Source organism: Tupaia chinensis, unplaced genomic scaffold (genome assembly GCF_000334495.1).
Source record: "Tupaia chinensis unplaced genomic scaffold, TupChi_1.0 Scaffold000573_1, whole genome shotgun sequence".
NCBI lineage: Eukaryota > Metazoa > Chordata > Mammalia > Scandentia > Tupaiidae > Tupaia > Tupaia belangeri.
In genome coordinates this window covers 3,780,306-3,802,262 of record NW_006160087.1, presented here as the reverse complement: position 1 = coordinate 3,802,262, position 21,957 = coordinate 3,780,306, and the positions used below count along the sequence as shown (strand labels likewise).

The window sequence follows — 21,957 nt, the reverse complement described above, 5'->3', positions numbered from 1 at the left end:
CGATGATTCCTAGCAGTTGTCACTCCTCAGAGAGCGATCTTTGAGGGGTGTCCGGCATAGGACGTGCATGAGAAAGCATCGAGGCCTCTGTCTTCTGTTCACCTTCGCCGCCTCCGTCGAGATAACCCACCCACACCGAGGCTGGTCCGGTCCTGGCAGGTAATCACTGTTTTCTAAATGATCTAAGGAATCTATAGACTCCAGCAAATGTAAATGCGAAATCCACAGACCAGAGGCGAGTACTACCGAAGTACCCTAACAAGGTGTTTTGCAAAGTTTTCAAGCACGAAGTTCTTATCAGATCATTTTCAGTTTCCCTCTGCTTTTATAAAAGTTAGGTTCCGGGACGTCACTGGACTCCCATGTAGTTGCCCAGGGTTCGAGTCTCAGACCAGGAGGCTTAAAACATGCTGGGCATGTGGGCATGCATGCCCAGCATCCCAAGAGGACATGAAAAAGATGGGATTGCAGCTTGGCCATCCTCTCTGGGGGTGATTTCTCGCTTTCTGTCTCTGTCTTTCCAGCAAGCACATGTGCACTATGTCAAAAATCTCTTTTTAAAATAAAAAAGGTTCCTGGGTCAGCAGATGGCCTGGTGGCTAAGGCACTGGATCCTCACATGGTCAACCAAGGTTCGAGTCCTGGACACGGCAGCTTGAAAATCACAGTAGATGGCATAATGGTCGTGCCCGGATTCTGATGTAGACCACCACGGCTCAAGTGCTGAGCCCGGTCATTTGAAAGTCACGCCAGGCCAGTGTGCATGTGCATCCAAAATCCAGAGAGGTGACAGGGGGAGATGGGACTGCAATGTGCCACACACCCCCACCCAGCGAGTGATATCTCGCTTTCTATATCTCTAGCGGAGGCACACACCCTATAGCAAAAGTCTCGTTTAAAAAGTGATCACAATAAATAGATAAACAAATGTTTTTTTTAAAAATGATTCAGTTCCTGGGTAGATTATTCTTCTGACCATTTGGTAAAAATAAAGTAAAAACACTACAAATCAAGGACATATTTATTAAACGGGCATAAGATGAGCAACACTGACCATACGGGCAAGAGAGATGTGGGCATTTCATTTATCCAAGCCTCTCACCGCCTTCCCTGTAGGCAGCGAGACTCACCAGCTGCTGGAGCAGGCTGGGAGTGTTGTTTACAAGGCACAGGCCTGACACCCAGCAGAAAATAACCACGAGCGAGACACTATAATTAACAGAACACAAAACGTATTCGTCTGTGACCTAAAGAGTCTAACGAACTGAGTAAGAGAGGACAGACTTCAAGCACCAGGAGGGGCTGCACAGGCTGAGTTCCTGGGCCGACACAAACAAGTGTGCCCAGCGACCCAGAAGTGAACCCGCGTCAGGCAAATAAACAGCATATACAGAAACACAGCAAATACGGTAACTCAAAGTGGTTGAAGAACTAAATAAGCAAACATCAAAAGTGGAATTTTCACAGGGCATAGAGATGTAGGTCACCATCTGGTTGGAAGCCACACACAAGGGCAGGGTGGGGGGATGACAAGTACCCAAAGAAAGAGGTATTTGAGATTACTGGCAGGTCTTGTTTAAATGAGGGGAAAGGACCATATGTAAGATTGTTGTCCACTGTCTACAAACGTGATTTGATCATAAAGTTTGTAAATCATATGCCAATAATCACATATTTTGGCTTTATCAGCTGGGGTTAAATCTATAAATTTTTATGAAAACAAATATGTGAAATTCACAAGCAACTTCATTTTTCCGATAAGGTGCATGCACTTTCCAAAGACAGACAGACAAAGAGAGAGAGACCACTCCAGGGCGGCCGGGCACATGGGGCAGCGCAATCCCTTCTCTTCCACCCTCCTCGCAGGATCGTGGACACGTGACATGCTCATGTGGCTGGCGTTATTTGCAAGCTGCCAGGTCCGGGACTCAAACCACAGAGACGGCCATATGGGAATCTAGCACTTTAGCCAGTGTGCCACCTGCTGGCCCCACAAGTAACATTTTTTCAAGTCTAACAAAATCAACAAAAATGAGTACCTATTTGCAAAACATTACCCAAGTTAGTTTATGCCTCCACTGATGATGCAGAAGCTGTCAAATACACCTTTCTTTCCAAAAGTACTAACCCTAAGCCTCTGGATGCAAACCAGTACCTCATCAGCAACCCGATGCTCCGTGGAGACACTCGGAGGGTCCCTCTTAGTGGTCCTCGGCCATCATCAACAGTCTCCCCCAGGCCAGGAGTTCAGGAGCTATTCTAACTCCTCTCAAAATGCAGCACCCAACACCAACTCATGGCCAAGTTTACCACCAGGAGTTCCGGGACTCAAACCACAGAGACGGCCATATGGGAATCTAGCACTTTAGCCAGTGTGCCACCTGCTGGCCCCACAAGTAACATTTTTTCAAGTCTAACAAAATCAACAAAAATGAGTACCTATTTGCAAAACATTACCCAAGTTAGTTTATGCCTCCACTGATGATGCAGAAGCTGTCAAATACACCTTTCTTTCCAAAAGTACTAACCCTAAGCCTCTGGATGCAAACCAGTACCTCATCAGCAACCCGATGCTCCGTGGAGACACTCGGAGGGTCCCTCTTAGTGGTCCTCGGCCATCATCAACAGTCTCCCCCAGGCCAGGAGTTCAGGAGCTATTCTAACTCCTCTCAAAATGCAGCACCCAACACCAACTCATGGCCAAGTTTACCACCAGGAGTGGGTTCACCCAATGCCAGAAAAAGGGAAAAGGAAAAGGCATCAGAAGAAGCTGGAATGGCTCAAGTCCCAATAACTACACCAGGGACAGTTAGTTCAAGTCCAGGACACGGCAGCTTGAAAACCACACCAGGTACATGTAGACAGGTTTCTCACTTTCCTTCTCTTTCTCTCTGTCTCTCTCTCTCTCTCTCTCTGTTTCTTCTCTTAGAATGGTGAGCACATATACTCTACAGCAAAAAATTTAAAAAGAAAAAATAAAAGACTCTCATTTTAGGTAGTATGACAAACTAATTCACCAAGAAATAACGCCTTCCTCAAACATCTGAAACCATAAACTAGAAAGGAAAAAAAAAAAAAAAAAAAAGAAAAACCTGGAACTAAAACAATGGCTGCTATTACAAGCTAATGTTAAAAACAATTTCATTGTGAGGTCTCTAATGAATGACAAAAAAAACTTAAAAATTGATGACTAGCATATTTTTTGTTTTCTTAAAAGGATTCCCCCATCGGCTGTGTGCTCGAGAGAGCGCCCTTCATGAGGGTTGGCCATCCACATCTCTGCACTCTCCTTTCGGGATTCTGGGCACATATGCACACACACCCAGTATGTTTTTCAACCTGCCAGGTCCAGGACTTGAACCGTATGGTTATCCATGTGGGATCCAGCTGCTTTAACCACCAAGCCACACGGGCTGGCCCTATCATGATCACTGACATAGCAAAGGAATAAGCACCAAGAATTCATGCAACTTGCACTGCTTGGCCAGCTACTGGAAGAAGATCAGGTCTCAGGTTTCCTACACTCTGCACATCACTGCATGATCAGAAACGAGTTGGAAAGTGAGAGACTTGTGTCTAAATCTTCACAACTTAATATCCCTGTGACCGTAGGCACGCAAATCCCATTTCCTCAATCATAAAATGAGAAGTGTAATCTATAGAACTCAGAGAAAGGGCTAGAAATTATATGTAGAGCCCTCAGTTTTACACTTTCAATAAATAGCAGTTATTACTGCCATTTTCCTTTTTTAGAGCTAATTTTAAAACATGACAATTACTTTAGACTTCCAAATCCACAATGATTTGGCAACCATTCAAACACAAAGATCATCACAAAAGAAAAAAAAAAAAAAAAGAAAAAGACAGACGCTGTATGAAAACCAGCAAGTACAAAGTTATTTAACAGCCGGCACGGGCTAGGCAGTGGTGCAGCGCTGACAAACGGTCTTGGGTGTCTGTGGGGGACCCCACCCCCACAGCATGCTGGGCCAGCCAGGAACGGGAGCAGGCACAGCAAGGGCACCGTGTTGAGGATGGCTGTCAGTCTCTGTCTGTCCCCTCTTAAGGAAAAAGTCAATTGTTGCTTTAAAAAGAGATCATGAGTTTGACTGATGGGGGGGAGCAGAGAGCGGCCCCCGTCACCACCACACTGCAGAGAACCCTGCCCCAGTCAGCCAGCTCCGCACCACCACCACAGGTAGCAAGACCAGGCCCCTCAGTGCTGTTGGCACCACGCTGGCACCACAGGCAGTGGCAGCCAAGGGGTCGGGACCTCACAGCGGTGGCCCTCGAATGTGTGGGGGCAAGGGACAGGGGAGACACAAAAGTCACATGTCCAGGGATAGAGAAAGGGTTCACCATGAGACACGGACACAGTCTCACAACAGGAGCAGCTCCGGGAGATGTGTCTGGGCAGCAGACTGCCGCAGAGAACAGCTGGCCCCGGAGGACAGCCGGGAGGGGGGACAGGCAACCGCTGGGGGGAGGAGCAGGTGCAGGCCCAGGCCTGGGAGCGCCACCTGGAGGCAGTGACTGCGCAGTAGGAGCGACACCACATCACCTCCAGGCCACACCACCAGTCCTCCGGGCAGTTGCTAGGGAAAGGGCCCAAGGATGGACACGGGAGAAGGAGAAATCCCAGGGTGTGTCTGAAGGCCAGGCTCAACACTTCCAGTCCTACCGCAACCAAGGGCCCCCTTCCTACACACGGAGACCCTCCTGAGGAGGGCGGCAGGTGAGGGTGCTGACTGCCAGGGTACACGAGGCTGGCCAGCGAGACAGGTATGCGGCAGGGATACAGGCCACGACTCTGCTGGCCTGGGCCCTCCTCACAAAGGTGGCCAGAGCGTGGCAACGAGGAAGGGAAGGAAAGTCCTGGAGACAGGGCCCACAGTCAGCAGCCACCTCAACGTCGGGGCGGCCACCACTCCAGTCACCAGCACAGATGCCCCGAGAGCCCGGAACCTGAAGATGACAAAGAGACCAAAGTAGCTGACTGTCAGCTGAGACGCGGTCTCCTCCAAGGCTGAGCAGAACCAGAGTGAGCTGAGCAAATGAGAGGCACCACGTCTTCCAGGTTACACCCCAACAAGAGACGAGTATGGTGCCTAAGACCGGCAGTGTGTGCTCTCACCTCAGTGACCACGGAGCTCGGGATCCCATATCACCTCCACAGCACACGGCTTTTATAGGTTTTACCTCAAGATTTCTCTTTTTGCAGGCCGGCAGGTGGCATGGTGGTTAAGGGCACTGGATTCCCCCATGGCAAACTGTGGTTCAAATCTTGGACCTCGTGGCTTGCTTTCTCACTTCCCCACGCCCCTCTCTTTTCACTCTGTCCCTCTCTGGTCAAAATTAAAACTAAATAAATGAAGTTAAATAAAATAATTTATTTTTAAAAAAGATTTCTCTTTTTGGTATTGACAAAACTTTTTTAAAGCCTTGTTTTTCTCAATAAACCTTTAAAGGATTATAAATTGGAACTAGCAGATGGCATAGTAATTACATCACTGGACTCGAACCAGTTGACCGCGGTTCAAGTCCTAGACCTAGCAGTTGAAAACCACACAGAATGCGTGTGCGTGCCCCAAATCCTGAGGAGAATGGCCATCCACATACCCTCCCGCCCCGCCGGAAGGGTGGTAACTTCTCACTTTCTGTCTCTCAAGTGAGTGCATGCACCCTATAACAAAAAAATTCCCCCCCTCCCCAAGAAAAAAGGGTTTATAAATTGTTTCATATTTGATCAAGTTGAGACTTTAATTTAAAGAACTTCATTTTTAATCTGTAATAAATTTACAACCTGACTTTATAAAAAAAATCAACATACTGCAAACACCTGTTGATAAGGATCATAAGTAATTTTTAAAGACACTATTTTGTCAACAAATCATTTATTGAATTCCTTCACTTACCTAGCACTAGAATTACGTCTGTTGCCAAGAAAATAATTTTTTTTTTTTGAGAGATTTTTCCTATAGGGCGCGTGCACTCACCAGACAGACAGAGACATAGAGACAGAAAGCGAGAAATCACCCCCCAAGGGGGATGGTCACGCCGCAATCCCTTCTCCTCCATTCTCCTCTTGGGATCTTGGGCACGCACGCACATGCGCCCGGCGTGAGTTTGAAGCCACCGGCTCCAGGATGTGAACCACGGTCGACTACGTGGGAGTCCAGCGACATAGCCATAACACTAACTGCTGGTTCCCAGAAAATAATTTTAATAGGTTTCAAAAAGGTGCCTCAGTAAAATTACCGATCCAGGCTCAAACAACAAGCATGTCAAGACCTGTATATCTGGCACTCTGTGGGACCTGCGACACTGATCATGCGTTCTCCTAGGAAGACCGATGAGAACAAAGGGCTCCTGTCTAGACCGCCCCACGTGCATAAAGCGCGGTGTTCCGCCTCGAGAAACAGCGCTCACCTAATAAAGCACCTTAAAGTCTAAATGCTCCGTTTCATTTACTCCAGAGTTCCACTACCAGAGTTCATGCCGAGGAATCGTCACAGGCTTATGTGAAGGGGGATAACCGGTCTCAGTCACAACACCGAAATACTGCTAAGCTCAAATCCAACGCGGCACACTACTCAAAATAAGCTGCGGGATACGCTTTTTAAATGCACCTAACAAAGATGTTATTGGAAAGAACAAAAGGGCCAGCTAGTAGCGTGGTGACGAAGGCAGCTGGATTCCACATGGGCAACTACGTGGTTCGAGCCCTAGACTCTGCACCTTGAAAAGCACACCAGATGTGTGTACACGTGTGCCCAAAGTCCGGAGGGGAGAATGGAAAAAGGACAGTGGAAAGCACCCCCAAAAGGTGCTTTCTCACTTTGCCACTCTCGCTCGCTCGCTCGCTCTAGCAAGTGCGTACACCCTACAGCGAAAAGAACAAAGCAAAACAGAACCAAGGAAACAGTAGCACGAGAAAGTGGTAAATATGATCAACACTAAGTGGGGAAAGATAATCGCAAGTTTGAACAAAGACAGGTAATAAGCTAGGGTGGTAGATTCCAAGAATATTACTAGACAAATAATAAGCTAGGGTGGCAGATTCCAAGAACATTAATATTGGTTTTCTGCCATAGAGTTTGATGGTGACTTCATTTTCCTTGAGTTTACCTGTCCACACAATCTTTAGCAATACAGAGGGGTTATCTTAGTAATTAGGTAAATAACTATTAAGAAACCGACATACTGGGACCAGCAGATGGCGAAATGGTTATATCACTGGACTCCCACAGAGTCAACCATGGTCAAAGTCCTGGACCCAGAGGTTTGAAACCCACAATGGGCATGTGTATCTGTGCCCAAGATCCCGAGAGGAGAATGGAGAAGGGACTACAGTATGGTCGTCCCCCTGGGAGGCGATTTCTCACTTTCTCTCTCTCTAACGAACAGACACCCTATAGCAAAAAATCTCTCTGTTAAAAAAATTTAAAAAAAAAAAAAGACATACTTAGTTTTACAGTCATTTCCCAATGCAAAAAAAAAAAAAAAAGTTCCTGTAAATTAATACAGCTATAACTGAGTTTCAGGTTTGTGTCCTACCTGGTGGGTGTTTTAAATCAGCGGTATAAGTAACTGCCTCCCCTTGGGGGGGCAAGCCGCGTGCAGAACTCTGAAGTGATCTGACTCGCCACCTGCTAGGGTGCAGCCCTAACTGGACAGCTCTCTAAACACTTTTCTCACATATAAATTGAGTTAGTATCATTTCTTCACTTAGACACACTGACCAAGTGCCTGAAACATAAAAGAAATCTCATAAGCAGTTCCATCTAAGCCTGAACTCAGACACAGACATGCACGCGTGCACGCACACACACACACGCGCGCGCGCGCACACACACACACACATACACAGGACGCGTGCAGCTGAAGTGCCGAGCTGGGGCCAGCTGCCGTCGGGGCACGTACCTGCTGCTGTCCTTGCGGGGCCTGCGGGGTGGTCTGCTGGCTGGCAGAGTTGGTGGCTGCAGCAGCGGCAGCAGCTTGCTGCTGGAAAAGACTGGCGGGGTACACACCCCAGGGGGTGACTCCGTAATACTGGTGAGGGACCACGGCCGGACCTAAAACACCAAGGGGGAGGTAAGGAAAGCGTGGACTAGTAAGCATCACCCAGGGTTTCCAAAGAGCACTTCGGACTCAGCAGACCCTACCATAAATACTAGCATAAGAGCAGGTACTGATTCGCTGCTAGCTGACTGTTAAATCTGTTAGAGAAAATCAGAAAATACTACACAAGATCTTAACTTCTAAGGTGAGAAATAAACTCCAGGCCTAAAGAAAGAAGCTAGTGGAAGACAAAAAGCTGGCAGTATCACAAGGGAGAATAACAGAGAAAAACTTGAGGGGTTGGGGTTGGAGCTAAAGACAGACAGAGACCCAGCCGTGTAGAGGTGCGTTTCTTCCCTGGTAAAGGGAAGGTGCAGCCAGTCAGCTGTGAGAAGGCTCCTGTGCTTGAAGTGACTAAACAGCTGGAGGCCGCTGTGCCCCACCACGCAGTCTGAGTTGCGCCAGGCCCGGCAGCAAGCGAGCCAGGAGCGACCTGGACTCCAGAAGCGGCATCTACTGTCTTCTGGCACAAGCCCAGAACTCGGCCTCCACTGCTCGGCCTCCAGGAGGCCTTTCTATTTCTATTCTTATAGTCTTAAAAGTCACCTGCCACCACTACACTCGAAACATTCACATATGAAATTTAAGTTCAAAGTTGAACACAAACAAGAACAGACTACAGCTTGGCGTGGGCAGCCTTGCCGAGTGTCCTGGACAAAGCGAAGCACGCGGCTCCATCCCCATTGCCAGTTCAACGTCCCTGAGACAAGTCACAGCTGCAGTACCTGCCACCAGAGTATGGGCGGAGGTTTACAGTCACGCAGGTGGCAGCCTCTGGTGGGACAGAGACACAGACCACAGAACTCTCCGATAAAGGTGGTGGCAAGCCACACCAAGGATGCACGTTTGTTGGCAAAGACAAGACTTAGAGTAGGCTCCTCCAATCGGCTGAGCCACATGTTCGGTTACACCTGCTTCGGGAAAGCAGGCGTAGCACACACGACGTGAAGCACTGACGACAGCCAGACCTTACACCGGAGCTGCACACGGACCATCTCACCTACCACTGCTGTGGCAGAGCAGCTGAGCATGGGGACTCTAGGCTCCATCAAAGCAAAATGAACTGGCTCATGTTTTGTTCACACCAGAAGGTACATACATATACATGAGACAGGGAGAAAGAGAGACAGAGACAGAAAGAAAGCACCCCCAGCAGAGCCTGGACATGCCACAGTTTCTTCTCTCCTCCATTTCCCTATCCCCTCAGGAACCTGATGGGCATGATGGGCATGCCAAAGTCTTGTGCGTTGTTCAAGCCACAAAGGCCAGAATTCAGACCATGGTCAGCCATGTGGAATCTGTCTCCCTCGCATAGTGCTTCACGGCTGCCCCACTAGGTACACATTTCTGCTTACCGCTTCAGTCTTCTACAAGTCAGTCAGGGTGTATCACTGTCCAGTAACAGGTTTTGCCATTTCTTTGACATGTTTTAGTTTGCTATGGAATGTGCACACTGGCCAGAGAGAATGAGAGAGAGAGAGAGAGAGAGAGAGAGAAGAGCTCCCAGGGGGAATGGCCACACCACAATCACTTCTCCTCTCGGGACTTTGGCACACATGTACATGCACACGCACACGCAGCGGGGGGAGGAGGAGAAAGGCACGTAAGCATTATGAGAGGACAAACACAGTGAAGCCCCTACCTAGACTGTGAAATGGGAATAACTGGTGTCATGCCAAGACGGTTACCTATAAGGACAGTCTCGCACGCTCTCCAAAGCCAGCCAAGGTGGCTTCTGCTGGGCATAGGCTGTTGCTACCACGCAGTGCTGCTGCCAACGTTCTCAACTGGCATTTCCACTACCAATACCTGGTCATGTGGCCCAAGGTTAAATTTAGAAAAATATCCCACAGCAATTAAATTAATTGACCTTGGCTCATCAGGATACTGGTTTCAACTCCTATGTGATTAGAATTAAAATACACATAGAAATACATAGGTCTGGGAGCCAGCAGGTGGCATGGTGGTTAAGGCACTGGACACTCCCACATGGCCAAACATGGTTCAAGTCCCAGACCTGGTAGTTTACCTTCTCACTTTCCCTCTTGCTGGTCAAATTCAAAATAAGAGAATGAATAAATAAAATTAAATAAATAATTATTTGAAGAAAACCAAAAAGATCCACAGTTCCATAGTATGGGTGGTGAACATTTTCTGTTAATCTGTGAAAGTACTTCAATCATTTCGGTCTGGCTAGCTGATGAGAACAAAGCATGAGATTCTCATTATCAAATAGCCATCCCAAAAGAGAGAGAAGAGCTCCCAGGGGGAATGGCCACACCACAATCACTTCTCCTCTCGGGACTTTGGCACACATGTACATGCACACGCACACGCAGCGGGGGGAGGAGGAGAAAGGCACGTAAGCATTATGAGAGGACAAACACAGTGAAGCCCCTACCTAGACTGTGAAATGGGAATAACTGGTGTCATGCCAAGACGGTTACCTATAAGGACAGTCTCGCACGCTCTCCAAAGCCAGCCAAGGTGGCTTCTGCTGGGCATAGGCTGTTGCTACCACGCAGTGCTGCTGCCAACGTTCTCAACTGGCATTTCCACTACCAATACCTGGTCATGTGGCCCAAGGTTAAATTTAGAAAAATATCCCACAGCAATTAAATTAATTGACCTTGGCTCATCAGGATACTGGTTTCAACTCCTATGTGATTAGAATTAAAATACACATAGAAATACATAGGTCTGGGAGCCAGCAGGTGGCATGGTGGTTAAGGCACTGGACACTCCCACATGGCCAAACATGGTTCAAGTCCCAGACCTGGTAGTTTACCTTCTCACTTTCCCTCTTGCTGGTCAAATTCAAAATAAGAGAATGAATAAATAAAATTAAATAAATAATTATTTGAAGAAAACCAAAAAGATCCACAGTTCCATAGTATGGGTGGTGAACATTTTCTGTTAATCTGTGAAAGTACTTCAATCATTTCGGTCTGGCTAGCTGATGAGAACAAAGCATGAGATTCTCATTATCAAATAGCCATCCCAAAAGCGCACGGGTGCCACCTCTAAAACCAGTCCCTCGTTTCGAGTAATGCAGACGAAGGTAGCAAAGGAAAGACCTTCTGAAGACAACTACAAAGACCACGCAGGCGAGCATGTCCTCAGCGACACAGTGAAGCGCATGCGTGAGCTTTGGAGAAAGCCTGGCTCTGCCACATGTAAACTGTATGACCTCACATGAAGCCTGTCTATGAGCCCCAAGCCCCTGATCTGTGAGAACACCTAAGAACTCACAGAAAAGGCCAGCAGGTGGCGGACTGGTCCGGGCACTAGATATCACATGGCCAACACCGCACTTTGAGTCGGCACCCCAACGGCTTGAAAATCACAGTGGGCACATGTGAGTGTGTGCCCAAGGTCCCCAGAAGAGAAGTGGAGAAGGGACTGTGGAGTGGCCGTGCCCCCGGAGGGTATTTCTCACTTTCTCTCTCTATCATCATTCTGTTGAAAATATGCGGCCTGTGGCAAAAATCTTATGAGAAAACAAAGAAAAAGACACCTAGGACAAGGCCTGACAAGCAGCTGAGTGTCTCATAAATACTAATGCTAGTTAGCAAAGGCCATTCTGCTTAGGAAGAGCCTCCCTTTTCCCGTATTAAGTATTTCCCATCACAAGGAGCTACAGGGTACCCTGAGAGATGCTAGGCTGTCTGACTGACGATCACAGACTGTACGAGACCTGAGAAGCGGCGACCTCTCACAGCCACAGCCAACCATGACTGCCAGCCCTTGGTGGGGTCTGCCTCTACACATGTGCTCACTGGAAGACGTTTGTCTACTGTCGTGTTGTACTGAGTCACTGTTACATTTATGGCCCCAAAACGGTGACCGTGCCAGGAAGAGAGAAATAACAAAGGTGCCCTGCCTTCCTTTAAAACTTTTGGTTCTGAGGCCGGCAGGTGGTGTGGTGGTTAAGGCGCTAGACTCCCACGTGGCCGACTGAGGTTCGAGTCCTGGACCTGGCGGCTTGCTTTCTCATTCTCCCTTTCTCTCTCTCCCTTGTCAAACTGGAGAATACCAATCAATCTATCAATAAGAGAAAATGGCATTGCTGTCTTTGAAAAAAAAAAAAAAAAAAAACTTTTGGTCCCAAGGGAGAGAAATAACACTCATGTGTACACCTGCAAGCAAATAAAAACATTGCAATAATTAGTGATCAAACACAAAAAAGGGAACTATTAGCAAGGAAGGCTTTCTAGAGGTAACAACACCAGCTCGGCGCTGCCTAGGCAATGAACAAGAAAAGCTGACTACACGGACCTAAGACCAGTGCCCAAAGACAAAGGCCTAGACCAGCACAGGAGCCACAGCAAACTGAAAATGACTCGTCTGGCGACGACACAGGTGTGAGCGAGCAGCCATGAGGAAGGGAGGTGGGGACCTCCACACACACTTTAGAGAGAGCGCACCACACTGAAGGCCCAACCCCAGCTGATCCGCAGGGTTACCTGGTAGCTTCTCAAAAACACCAGCTCCAGGGGCTGGCAGAGCCACAGAGGCTAAGGCACCGGGCTTTCTCGTGGGTGGCCATGGTTTGAGTTCCAAACCTGGCAACTTAGAACTCAGGCCAGAAGCATGTGCATGCATGCCAAGAATCCCAAGAGAAGAATGTAGGAGAAGGGATTGCAGCAAGGCCACCGCCCTTGGGAGGTGATTTCTCACCTTCTCCCTCTGCCTCTGTGCCCTCACTGAGTCCACGCACCCTATAGCAAAAATCTGTGTTTAAAAAAAAAGTGTGTGTGTGTGTGTGTGTGTGTGTGTGTGTGTGTGTGTGTAGTTACAACCTCAGCCAAGTAGATTGTAACAATGAGCCCTGTGTGGTAGGAACTGAAGCAAATCAAGTTAGGGTAGAAAAACAGAAATCAATAGAAGGTTTAAGCAAAAGGGTGAAAGGCTGCTAAGATTTTTATTTAAGACTGTTTTCCTGAAGAATTTAGAGCGCAGAGGAGAAAAGAGGCCAAGAAATTAGAAATACGTAAAAGACCCAAGGACCTAAACGACAGTAGGCTAGGAAGTAGGAGACCTGCACCAGGGAGGAACCCCCAAACGCGGACGAGCCCCTGGCGGCCCCGGGGTCAGATACCCCCTCGCAGTGTGGTTGAGCACTTGCCTTCGGGCACATCCAAGTCAGGGGGCCTGAGTTACTGCTACGCGAGATGTCAGCTTGCACTGACACCAGGAGGAACCTCCACTGGAGCCATGGACCCGGGAAAGAGGATCAAGAATGCACGCCCGTCTCAAACGCCTTGTTAGCAGGAGAGGAAAATCCCTCATGCAGCAGAAGGTCTCACCTAGTGTCGCTGCTGCGGCCAGTCCAGCTGTGTAGGGGTCCGTCCCTGGGGGGGCAGCGCTGATGATGTACGGGTTGGGGACAAACGCAGCGGGAGCTAAACCTGCTGGAAACACACCTGTCAGTAAAACACACCTGGCTGCAGCTGCAGCCCACCGGACGCCTGCACAGTTTGGCTATTAACTCCAGACTATAGATGAGGAAAGAAAGAAAAAAGAGAAGACGGGATAGACAGAGTAAAGAGGAACTTTAAAAAGTTAAAAATAACCCAATTCTAAAGATCACAGTGTTACTTATCTACGGTCATTTTCTTTCGCCTTTTTAAAATAAATGTCTAAATTAAAACTGTCATACAGTTTTAAGTCCAACAAAATTCCTAAAATATTATTAAAATTATAATGTGGGAAACAGAGCAACCTAACAGACTTCTATAAAACCATACAGACCGAGTTTATTTCCATTAAACACAGTTTTCCTCAAAGACTACCATCTACAACTAGACAGGCCAGGCCTGGCAGAGGTCCCCACGCCTGACTCTGGCTAACCTAGACTGGGCGTCGGCTGGCCCTCCCACAGTGTGTCAACCCCAAGACTGGTAACCGCCGACCTCCTCGGTCCTGCCGTTCAGGCGCACTAAGAAAAACTCCTGCTTCAATTCACGCACTCTTCCAGTAATTTGTTATAGAGAGACCTGAAGAGGGTCCGGGGACAAAACAATCTAGGCAATAAAACTCAAATGTCCACCAGAGCGCCAATAATTGTGACAGGAAAAGGGCAACGGCATGAGTAAAAACCAGTAGTTATATGAAAACACAGCTTGGAATTTCAGCACATACTGCTGGGAAAACACACTTAAAGATGCGACTCCTCCTCAGATGAGAACTTGACGTATTCACCGTCTATGCAAGCCCACCTTACGGAATAAATCTGACCAACCCTCACTCACAAAGCGAATGCTATGCCTACACCAGCCGGTACTCTAACCCAGACACAGTTGCGGTGGGCTGCGGCTGGAAAGGCACTGGAAAGCGCATGGGGACGGGCCTAGCGAGTGTGGCAACAAGGAAGAGAGCAGTAGAGACCAGTGGCCACTGGTCGACGAGGACCCGAGGACCGTGCCCTTCCCGGGAGCTGGGAGGCCGCAGGCGGGACTCACCGATGTGCGGCTGGTGCGCGGCGGCCAGTGCGTACTGCTGCTGCTGCGCCGCGGTGAGCTGCTGCATGGCCAGCGCGCTGGGCCGCGGGAAGAGCTGTGGAGAGAACACAGGCCGGTTAGAGCGCAGGCTCGCGGACCGACTTGCACCCGGCTCTACCAAAGCGTCAACAGCGCGTCCTCCAGTGTGGTGGTCTGACACACCGGAACTCTCGGACGCGATTCGAGCCCCATGGTAACACAGTCTTCCGTTTCGTTTTCCCCTGCCCTTTCGTAACCTCGACCCAGTGTGCCGGGGCCTATGGCTGACGGCGCCCCGGCCGTGCGTGCCTGACCACAAACACAGACACGGACAGCCCAAACGGAGCCGGAGGCCATCAGGCCCTAGCCATTTGCTGAGACTGACAGCACTCCCAGGGCTCTCCCGGCCCAACCAACCCCACCCTCCCCTGCCTTCAGAAAAGGGTAAGGAAAGTTGGTACTTCTGCCTCCTCCTGGGAATGGCCCTGTTCCCCTCCTGCGGTGAGCGCTTGTCCCAGTGAGGAGATGGGAGAACTGCCGCCCTTCGGGCCTCCAGCGCCCCTGCACCTACTCTTCGGGTGCAGCGAGTCAGGGCAGAAGCAGGGTTGCTACTAACCAAGCTTAGATTACAAGCTTGCACCTAGCAAGTCCCAGCTCCTGCGAAAAGGAAAGCTCAAAGGCCTTTGCAGTAACAATGTCGCCAGGTTCTCGCTGACTGCACAACTACTAGGAAACCAAGAGCACGTGTGGGCACTGAGCAAGGAACCGGGGACGCCGCCCCAAACCACCATCCCTGCCATCGTGGGGAAGCACGTTTCAGGATGACTAAGTTTGGTACAAAGGAGACACCAGCAACCTGATTCTGATTTGCACAGTTGGGTCTCTATTCGAGAAACACACAGAAGACATCCTCAGGTGCTGGAATCAGACCGAGACCACCAACTGAAAGGACCTCCCTGGACAGAACCTGTGACCTGCCTGCTCTCTCTAAGGTGTCAGAGGCCCCGCTGACAGCACTGGCTGATTGGCAGGTCCCGTGGACCCAGAATTACAGATGTCCTAAGGAGGACAGCATCATGCCTGGCTGTATGAGATGGGCGACTGTCACACCAGGTGGGTGGAGAGACCGTCCTGGGTTGTGGCTGCCTCTAGACCTCAAACAGATGAGTAGGCCGGTTTTAAATCAAACAAAACAAAAGGAGAGGATTTTGCACAAACGAGCCAGCTGCACTTCCTAGCTCTCTTTCTACATATTTTTCAAAAACCAAAGTAAAATTCATCTCTACTTTTACAGAACAGTAACAAAAAAAAAAAAAAAAAAAAAAAAGACTTTAGTGCCCCTCCACTATGTAGCCCTAAAGGTTAAGTCAAGAACAACTTCACTGTCACGGGGATACAAAGGAGAAGGGCAGCTGATGTGGCACAGGCCTGCAGTCCCGGAGACTTGGGAGGCTGAGGTGGGAGGACCAGGAGTCTGAGGCCAGCCGTGCAACACTGGAGGATCATTTTCTCAAAAAGAAAAATACTACTTTACAGGGATTCATTACATAGCAAATCTGTAAGTGAAACAGAAGAATTCAATCTATGAACAAATATATCAAGCCCTTGCCCTGCCAGGAAGTAACCCATTACCACTCCTGGTTAACTGGGACCCTGTGATTTCCACCACAGAAAGGGTTTTGTTTTTGTTTTTCAGGTTCTTTCTTAGTTTTTATTATAGGGCATGTGTGTTCACCAGAAAGAGACAGAGACAAAGTAAGAAATCACCCCCAGTGAGGAGGGCAACACCACAATCCCTTTTCCACCATTCTTCTCTTGGGATTGTAGGTGCACAACACGCACAGTGTACTTTCCAAGCCACTGGGCCAAGACTCAAACTGTGCAGTTGGCCATGTAAGATCTGGCTGCCTTAACTCCCAGAGATATGAGCAGTAACGGGTTACATGCACACATGTATACATCCATGCATGCACGTGTGTGCGTGTGTGTTGGAGAACACCTGACAGCTCCACTGAGCATGTACTGTCTCTTCAGTGGAGTCTGGGATCTCCCTAGCCTTCCAAGTCACTGCTCATCTCAGGGCGTCGCTCGTGCTAGCTGCTTCGCCACACTTCTTTGTTCGGCTGCGGTTCACTCAAAACACCTCTTAGCACCTGGTGTCGGGCAGGCGTTGTGACATGGAGCGGGGATAAAGACGGCATGCTCAGTGTGCAAGTCCTGAGCTGCCCTGGACTTACTAGCCACACACTCCAGTTCAAGGCCCTTCCAGCAGAGCATCTTCAGCTCACGTGTCTTCGGCACTGGTGTGCACAGCACTGTAAACGTGTGACAAGATGCAGGCGGTGTGCACCTGACACAAAGCGACCATCCACAGAACGGGGTAATTCTACAGAACATAGCCATGACTGTGATCATCGAATTACCACACTTTGAAATAGACACGATTCGGGCCGGCAGGTGGCATGGTGATTAAGGCACTGGACTATCACATGGCTAACTGTGGCTCAAGTCCCAGACCTGGCAGCTTGCTTTTTCATTCTCTCTGTCTCTCTGGTTAAATTAAATAATAATAATAATAGTAACAATAAATAAAATCAAATAATTCTTTAAAAAGAAAGAAAATAGAAACTTACTTTCCACTAAAAGGAAACAAGCTTTATAAGAGCCCCATATACCCAATGTTTGAGAGCTGATACATAATATCCTGGTGATGACCGTGAATATAGGAGGAATTATTTCCTTAGTATTTTAAAGTAAACAATTAAACGAAAGTAAACTACAGATCTACAGTTGGCAGACTGGGATTCTAGACTAGACTACAACAATCGTGGCACATTCTCTTTATGTGAATTGTGCATTAACTAGAAATACAGATTATTCAAAACAAAACTGGGTAATTGCACGTAACGGGTTCTAGGGGGCCCTGACAGGCTCGCCTAACACCATCTGCTGGCAGAGCGCTGAGCTGGGGAACAGCCCTCCGATTTCCGTGGAGCCAGCCAGCACTCCGTGAGCGAGGACGAAGCACTGCGAGGGCTGCTGCGTTCTTACTTCACGGCTGGCTGGAGTGACAGCAGATACGCACACGCAGACACAACATGGCTAGAACTCACGAGGTGGCCGAGAGTCCAACTCCAGGCAAACAAACACACTCACTACTTCAAGGATTATAAGGGTTTCCGGTAAATACGGAGGCCTTCCCGTGAGCATCTGCGTGAGCCCTTAGCACAGATCATGGGGTACAGGGCATATTTTACAGGAATCTCATTCTAGAAAGGACTCTGACAAGCGAGAAATCACCCCCCAGGGGGGATGGTCACGCCGCAATCCCTTCTCCTCCATTCTCCTCTCGGGATCTTGGGCACGCACGCACGCGCGCCCGGCCTGAGTTTTAAGCCACCAGGTCCGGGACACGAACCACGGTCGACTACGTGGGAGTCCAGCGACATAGCCATTACACTAACTGCTGGTTCCCAGTAATTCTTTAAAAAAAAAGTTCATGCTTGACAGGTAAGAGTACAGAACCTTACAAATCATACTACATTAGCTATTTTTAGATGAACTGAAATCTAAATAAAGAACACCAGTATTTCCATCTGATGAATGTAAACTGACATAACCCTGTAATGTTATAAAACCTAGGAATAATCTCTAAAACATATCTAAGGAAATATAAGCAGGCAACTGTACAGCGCTTACGAAAGTGCCCCTGCTGCCACTGCTCAGGCCCACCACAGCAGAGGAGTGGGACAAGTATGCACCAGCTGTTCGCAGCTGCTGCCTGGTAATGAGGCAACAACCAGGGGCAAGTGCGGAAAGAGAAGGGCCTTCCACAGACACCAATGAACATCTTAAGCTGACAGAACACTCTAAAGTGGATGTTCTTTCTTTCCCCCCTTTGGAGAGGTTTTTGCTATAGGGTACGTGCGCTTGCTAGAAAAACAGAGAGAGACAGAGAGAAAGCGACAAGTGTCCCCCCGGAGGATGGCCACACCGCAATCCCTTCTCTTCTCGGGATCTTGGGCACACACGCACACATGCCCAGCATGAGTTTAAGCCACCGGGTCCGGGACTCGAACCTTAGTCGACTACGTGGGAATTCAGCGACATAGCCATTGCGCTAACTGCTGGTCCCTAAAGTGGATGTTCTTAACCCAAGATTTTCATGTTATGTCTTAAATTTAATGAATATCTACATGAAACTCAGCAAGCTCCTCAATCAACGACTGTAGGCAAGAAAGCACACGGCCAGGAGCAGTGCCAGGCTGTGCCCGGAGACCACAGTGCCTTCGTGTTCCTTCATGACCCACCGACATCCCCACGGTGTGTGGCCCTCACCGACCAGTGCTCCTGCCTCTACTTCATGCACCACACGATAAAGAGGGCAACACCAGTGAGTCTGTTTTTAAATATCTTGTTAGCTATTTTATGTAAATGGTTTCCTTTACCCTGAAACATCGTTCTGAAGCAGTCCACAGGATTCACCCCACTGCGGAAGGAGCTCATGGCACAAATAAGTCTGGAGTTCTTATAATAAAGACATCTTATGAGTTCAATTCAGAATGGTAACAGTGACTAGACACGTAACTTAGCACCCAAATTCGAAATCACAGCTACCAGTGAACCGGGTTAGAGTGGGTGCGTGGGAACTCCTCTCGCCCTGTTCGCAGGCTCTACTGTCCATGTCACTGTAACACATACGAGGTCTCTCTTCTTGTTTGTTTTCATGCTATAGGACACATGCGCTCGCCACAAAGTGAGAGAGCAATCACTGCAGCCCTCGAGCCAGAGCGGACAACCATGCCACAATCCTCAGGAGTCCTGGGGGGGCAAAGGCCTGCGCGACTCGCGCTGCTAGTTCAGGATGCCAAGTCATGCTGTGTGACTTACACTCGCCTTGCATGTGTTTTGAACACTGCGTACGACTGTGTGTGCTGTAAGGCTGCACAGCTGCCCGTGTGGGGTCAGTGCCTTAACTGTCATGCCCCACTGGACCTGATACTGGGTTTCAGGGCACCAGTGCATGATACCAAACCAACCCCTAAGTCAGAGAGACTAGGACAGGAGAGGGGGTTATTCATTTTGTCAATTTCTCCTTTCTTTTCTTCTTTTCCTTTTTTCTTTCTTTCTTTTTTTTTTTTTTTAAAGAGAGAGCTTTTTGCTATAGGGTGCATGTGTTCGCTGGAGAGACAGAGAGAGAAAGTGAGGAAACCACCCCCGGGTGGATGGTAAAATCGCAGTCTCTCCTCCACTCTCCAGTGGGGATCTCAGGCACACACGCACATGCACCCCACTTCAGGCGTGTTCTTGTGTTGTGTTTTGTTTTTAAATAAAAATTATTTTGACCAGAGAGGCATAGAGAGAAAGAGAGAGGAATAGTGAGAAAGCAAGTTGCCAGGTTGGGGACTCGAACCACGATCAGCGATGTGGGCGTCCAGAGGCTAACCACCAGGCCATCTGCCCTCTCCCCCCAGCTTGAGCTCTAAGTCCCAGGATCTGGGACTCGAGCCATGGCCGACTACATGGGAGTCATGGCATGATCACTGTGCCACCTGCTGATCTCCATCTTGTCCAGTTCTAAACCAAGTCCTTTCATAAAGTCTATCTCAAAACTCTGTGTCATTTGTAGAAATGAACTCAAAATCATTCTTTAAAAACATCCCTCTGTCACTCACTCAAGAAAGGCAAGGTAGGGACCAGCAGTTAGCGTAATGGCTATGTCACTGGACTCCCACGTAGTCGACCGCGGTTCGCATCCCAGACCCGGTGGCTTAAACTCACGCCGGGCGCATGTGCGTGCGTGCCCAAGATCCCGAGAGGAGAATGGAGGAGAAGGGATTGTGGCACGGCCATCCCCCCTGGGGGGTGATTTCTCACTTTCTATCTCTCTGTCTCTGTCTGCCTGGCAAGTGCACGCACCCTATAGCAAAAAAAAACCCCTCAAAAAAAAAAAAAAAAAGAAAAGAAAAGAAAGGCAAGGCAATTGTAGGCATATGTGGCCACGCGAGGCCACAGATCCAGCCCAGCGGTCAGTCACTGGTGCTGTCTGAAGCGTACACCTGGCCGCCAGGGCCTCTGCATCTGCATCCTTGTCCTCTCTCCACACGCCTGCTCCTCAAGTCAGCTCCTCCCTACAACACACCTGGCACCTGTCCTTCCCGTCCCTTCTATGCCCTCCCGTGATGGACAGCACTCAATACCAACCGAGCACTTAGTCCCTCACGTGTTCCCACCGTTACACACACAGGACCCCAGTCCTTTGGAGGACACCACAGACAACAGTTAACTGATGTTTCTAAGGGAATGCCTGAAATTCAACTAGGCTAGCATTCATGACAAAAACCTAACCCACAGTAATTCCTTCCTTCCTAGAAAGGTCTCACCAGGCCAGCAGGTGGCATAGATGTTAAGGCACTGGATTCCACATTGTTGACCGTGATTTGGGTCCTGGACCCGGTGACTTGAAACTCACGCCAGGCACATGTGTGTGTGTGTGTGTGTCCAAAATCCTGAGAAGGGAATGGAAGAGACGAGACTGAAGCATGGCCATCCACTCTGGGGAGTGATTTCTCACTTTCTCTCTGTATGTCTCTTTGGTGAGCACATGCACCCTATAGCAAAAATTTTGTGTGTGTGGGAATAATAAAAAATAAGTAAATGGAGAGAAAACAAAAGCCCCACCCTCGGGCAGCACAGTGAAGCTGGTAACGTGCACAGCACTGCTCGGCCTTGCAGTCACCCTTCCTCCACCTAAGGCCAGCGGACCTCTGCATGAACCCCTACTGAGCACACCTGATCACTCGTTGTCGAGCCTTTGGTTTTGTTTTACCCTCCGGAATCTTCATTCTCTTCTTACATAAGTAAGTCTATCGAGGCAGAGAGCTCAGGAATCCCATCTTTCTCAAGTCTTCCCTTCCCCAGAGACCAGAAGCTCGCTCCTATTCCAAGGTCCTTAGGCTGTGGGCATGAAGTCACCATTACTGCTTCACACAGTGATTCCTGAGCAATGCAGGGGAAAGGAAAGTTTCTCTTTGTAAAAGGGATGCTTGGCTACTGATAAAACAAAAAAGAGAAACAGGTTATAATCTGTAGCCTACAGATGAATGATTCCCCCAAAGTTGTCCCTAAAATTGAGTGTCAAAAAATTGTGTACATTATTCCAACAAGAGAGACCATGGCGTTTTTTTTTTTTTTTTGGGAGAGATTTTCACTGTAGGGCGCGTGCGCTTGCCAGACAGACAGAAAGAGACAGAGACAGAAAGCGAGAAATCACCCCCAGGGGGATGGTCACGCCGCAATCCCTTCTCCTCCATTCTCCTCTCGGGATCTTGGGCACGCACGCACACGTGCCCGG

General features: G+C 48.8%; 1 protein-coding gene across 1 annotated transcript in view; it reads right to left on the bottom strand.

Annotated features, from left to right (window-relative positions):
• Window positions 1-21,957, bottom strand: part of PUM1 (pumilio RNA binding family member 1) — a 151,749-nt gene that overhangs the window by 44,210 nt on the left and 85,582 nt on the right. Inside the window, 3 exon segments of the mRNA XM_027775558.1 lie at window positions 7,924-8,075; window positions 13,431-13,532; window positions 14,586-14,679. Coding sequence (XP_027631359.1) covers window positions 7,924-8,075; window positions 13,431-13,532; window positions 14,586-14,679 — 348 coding nt within the window.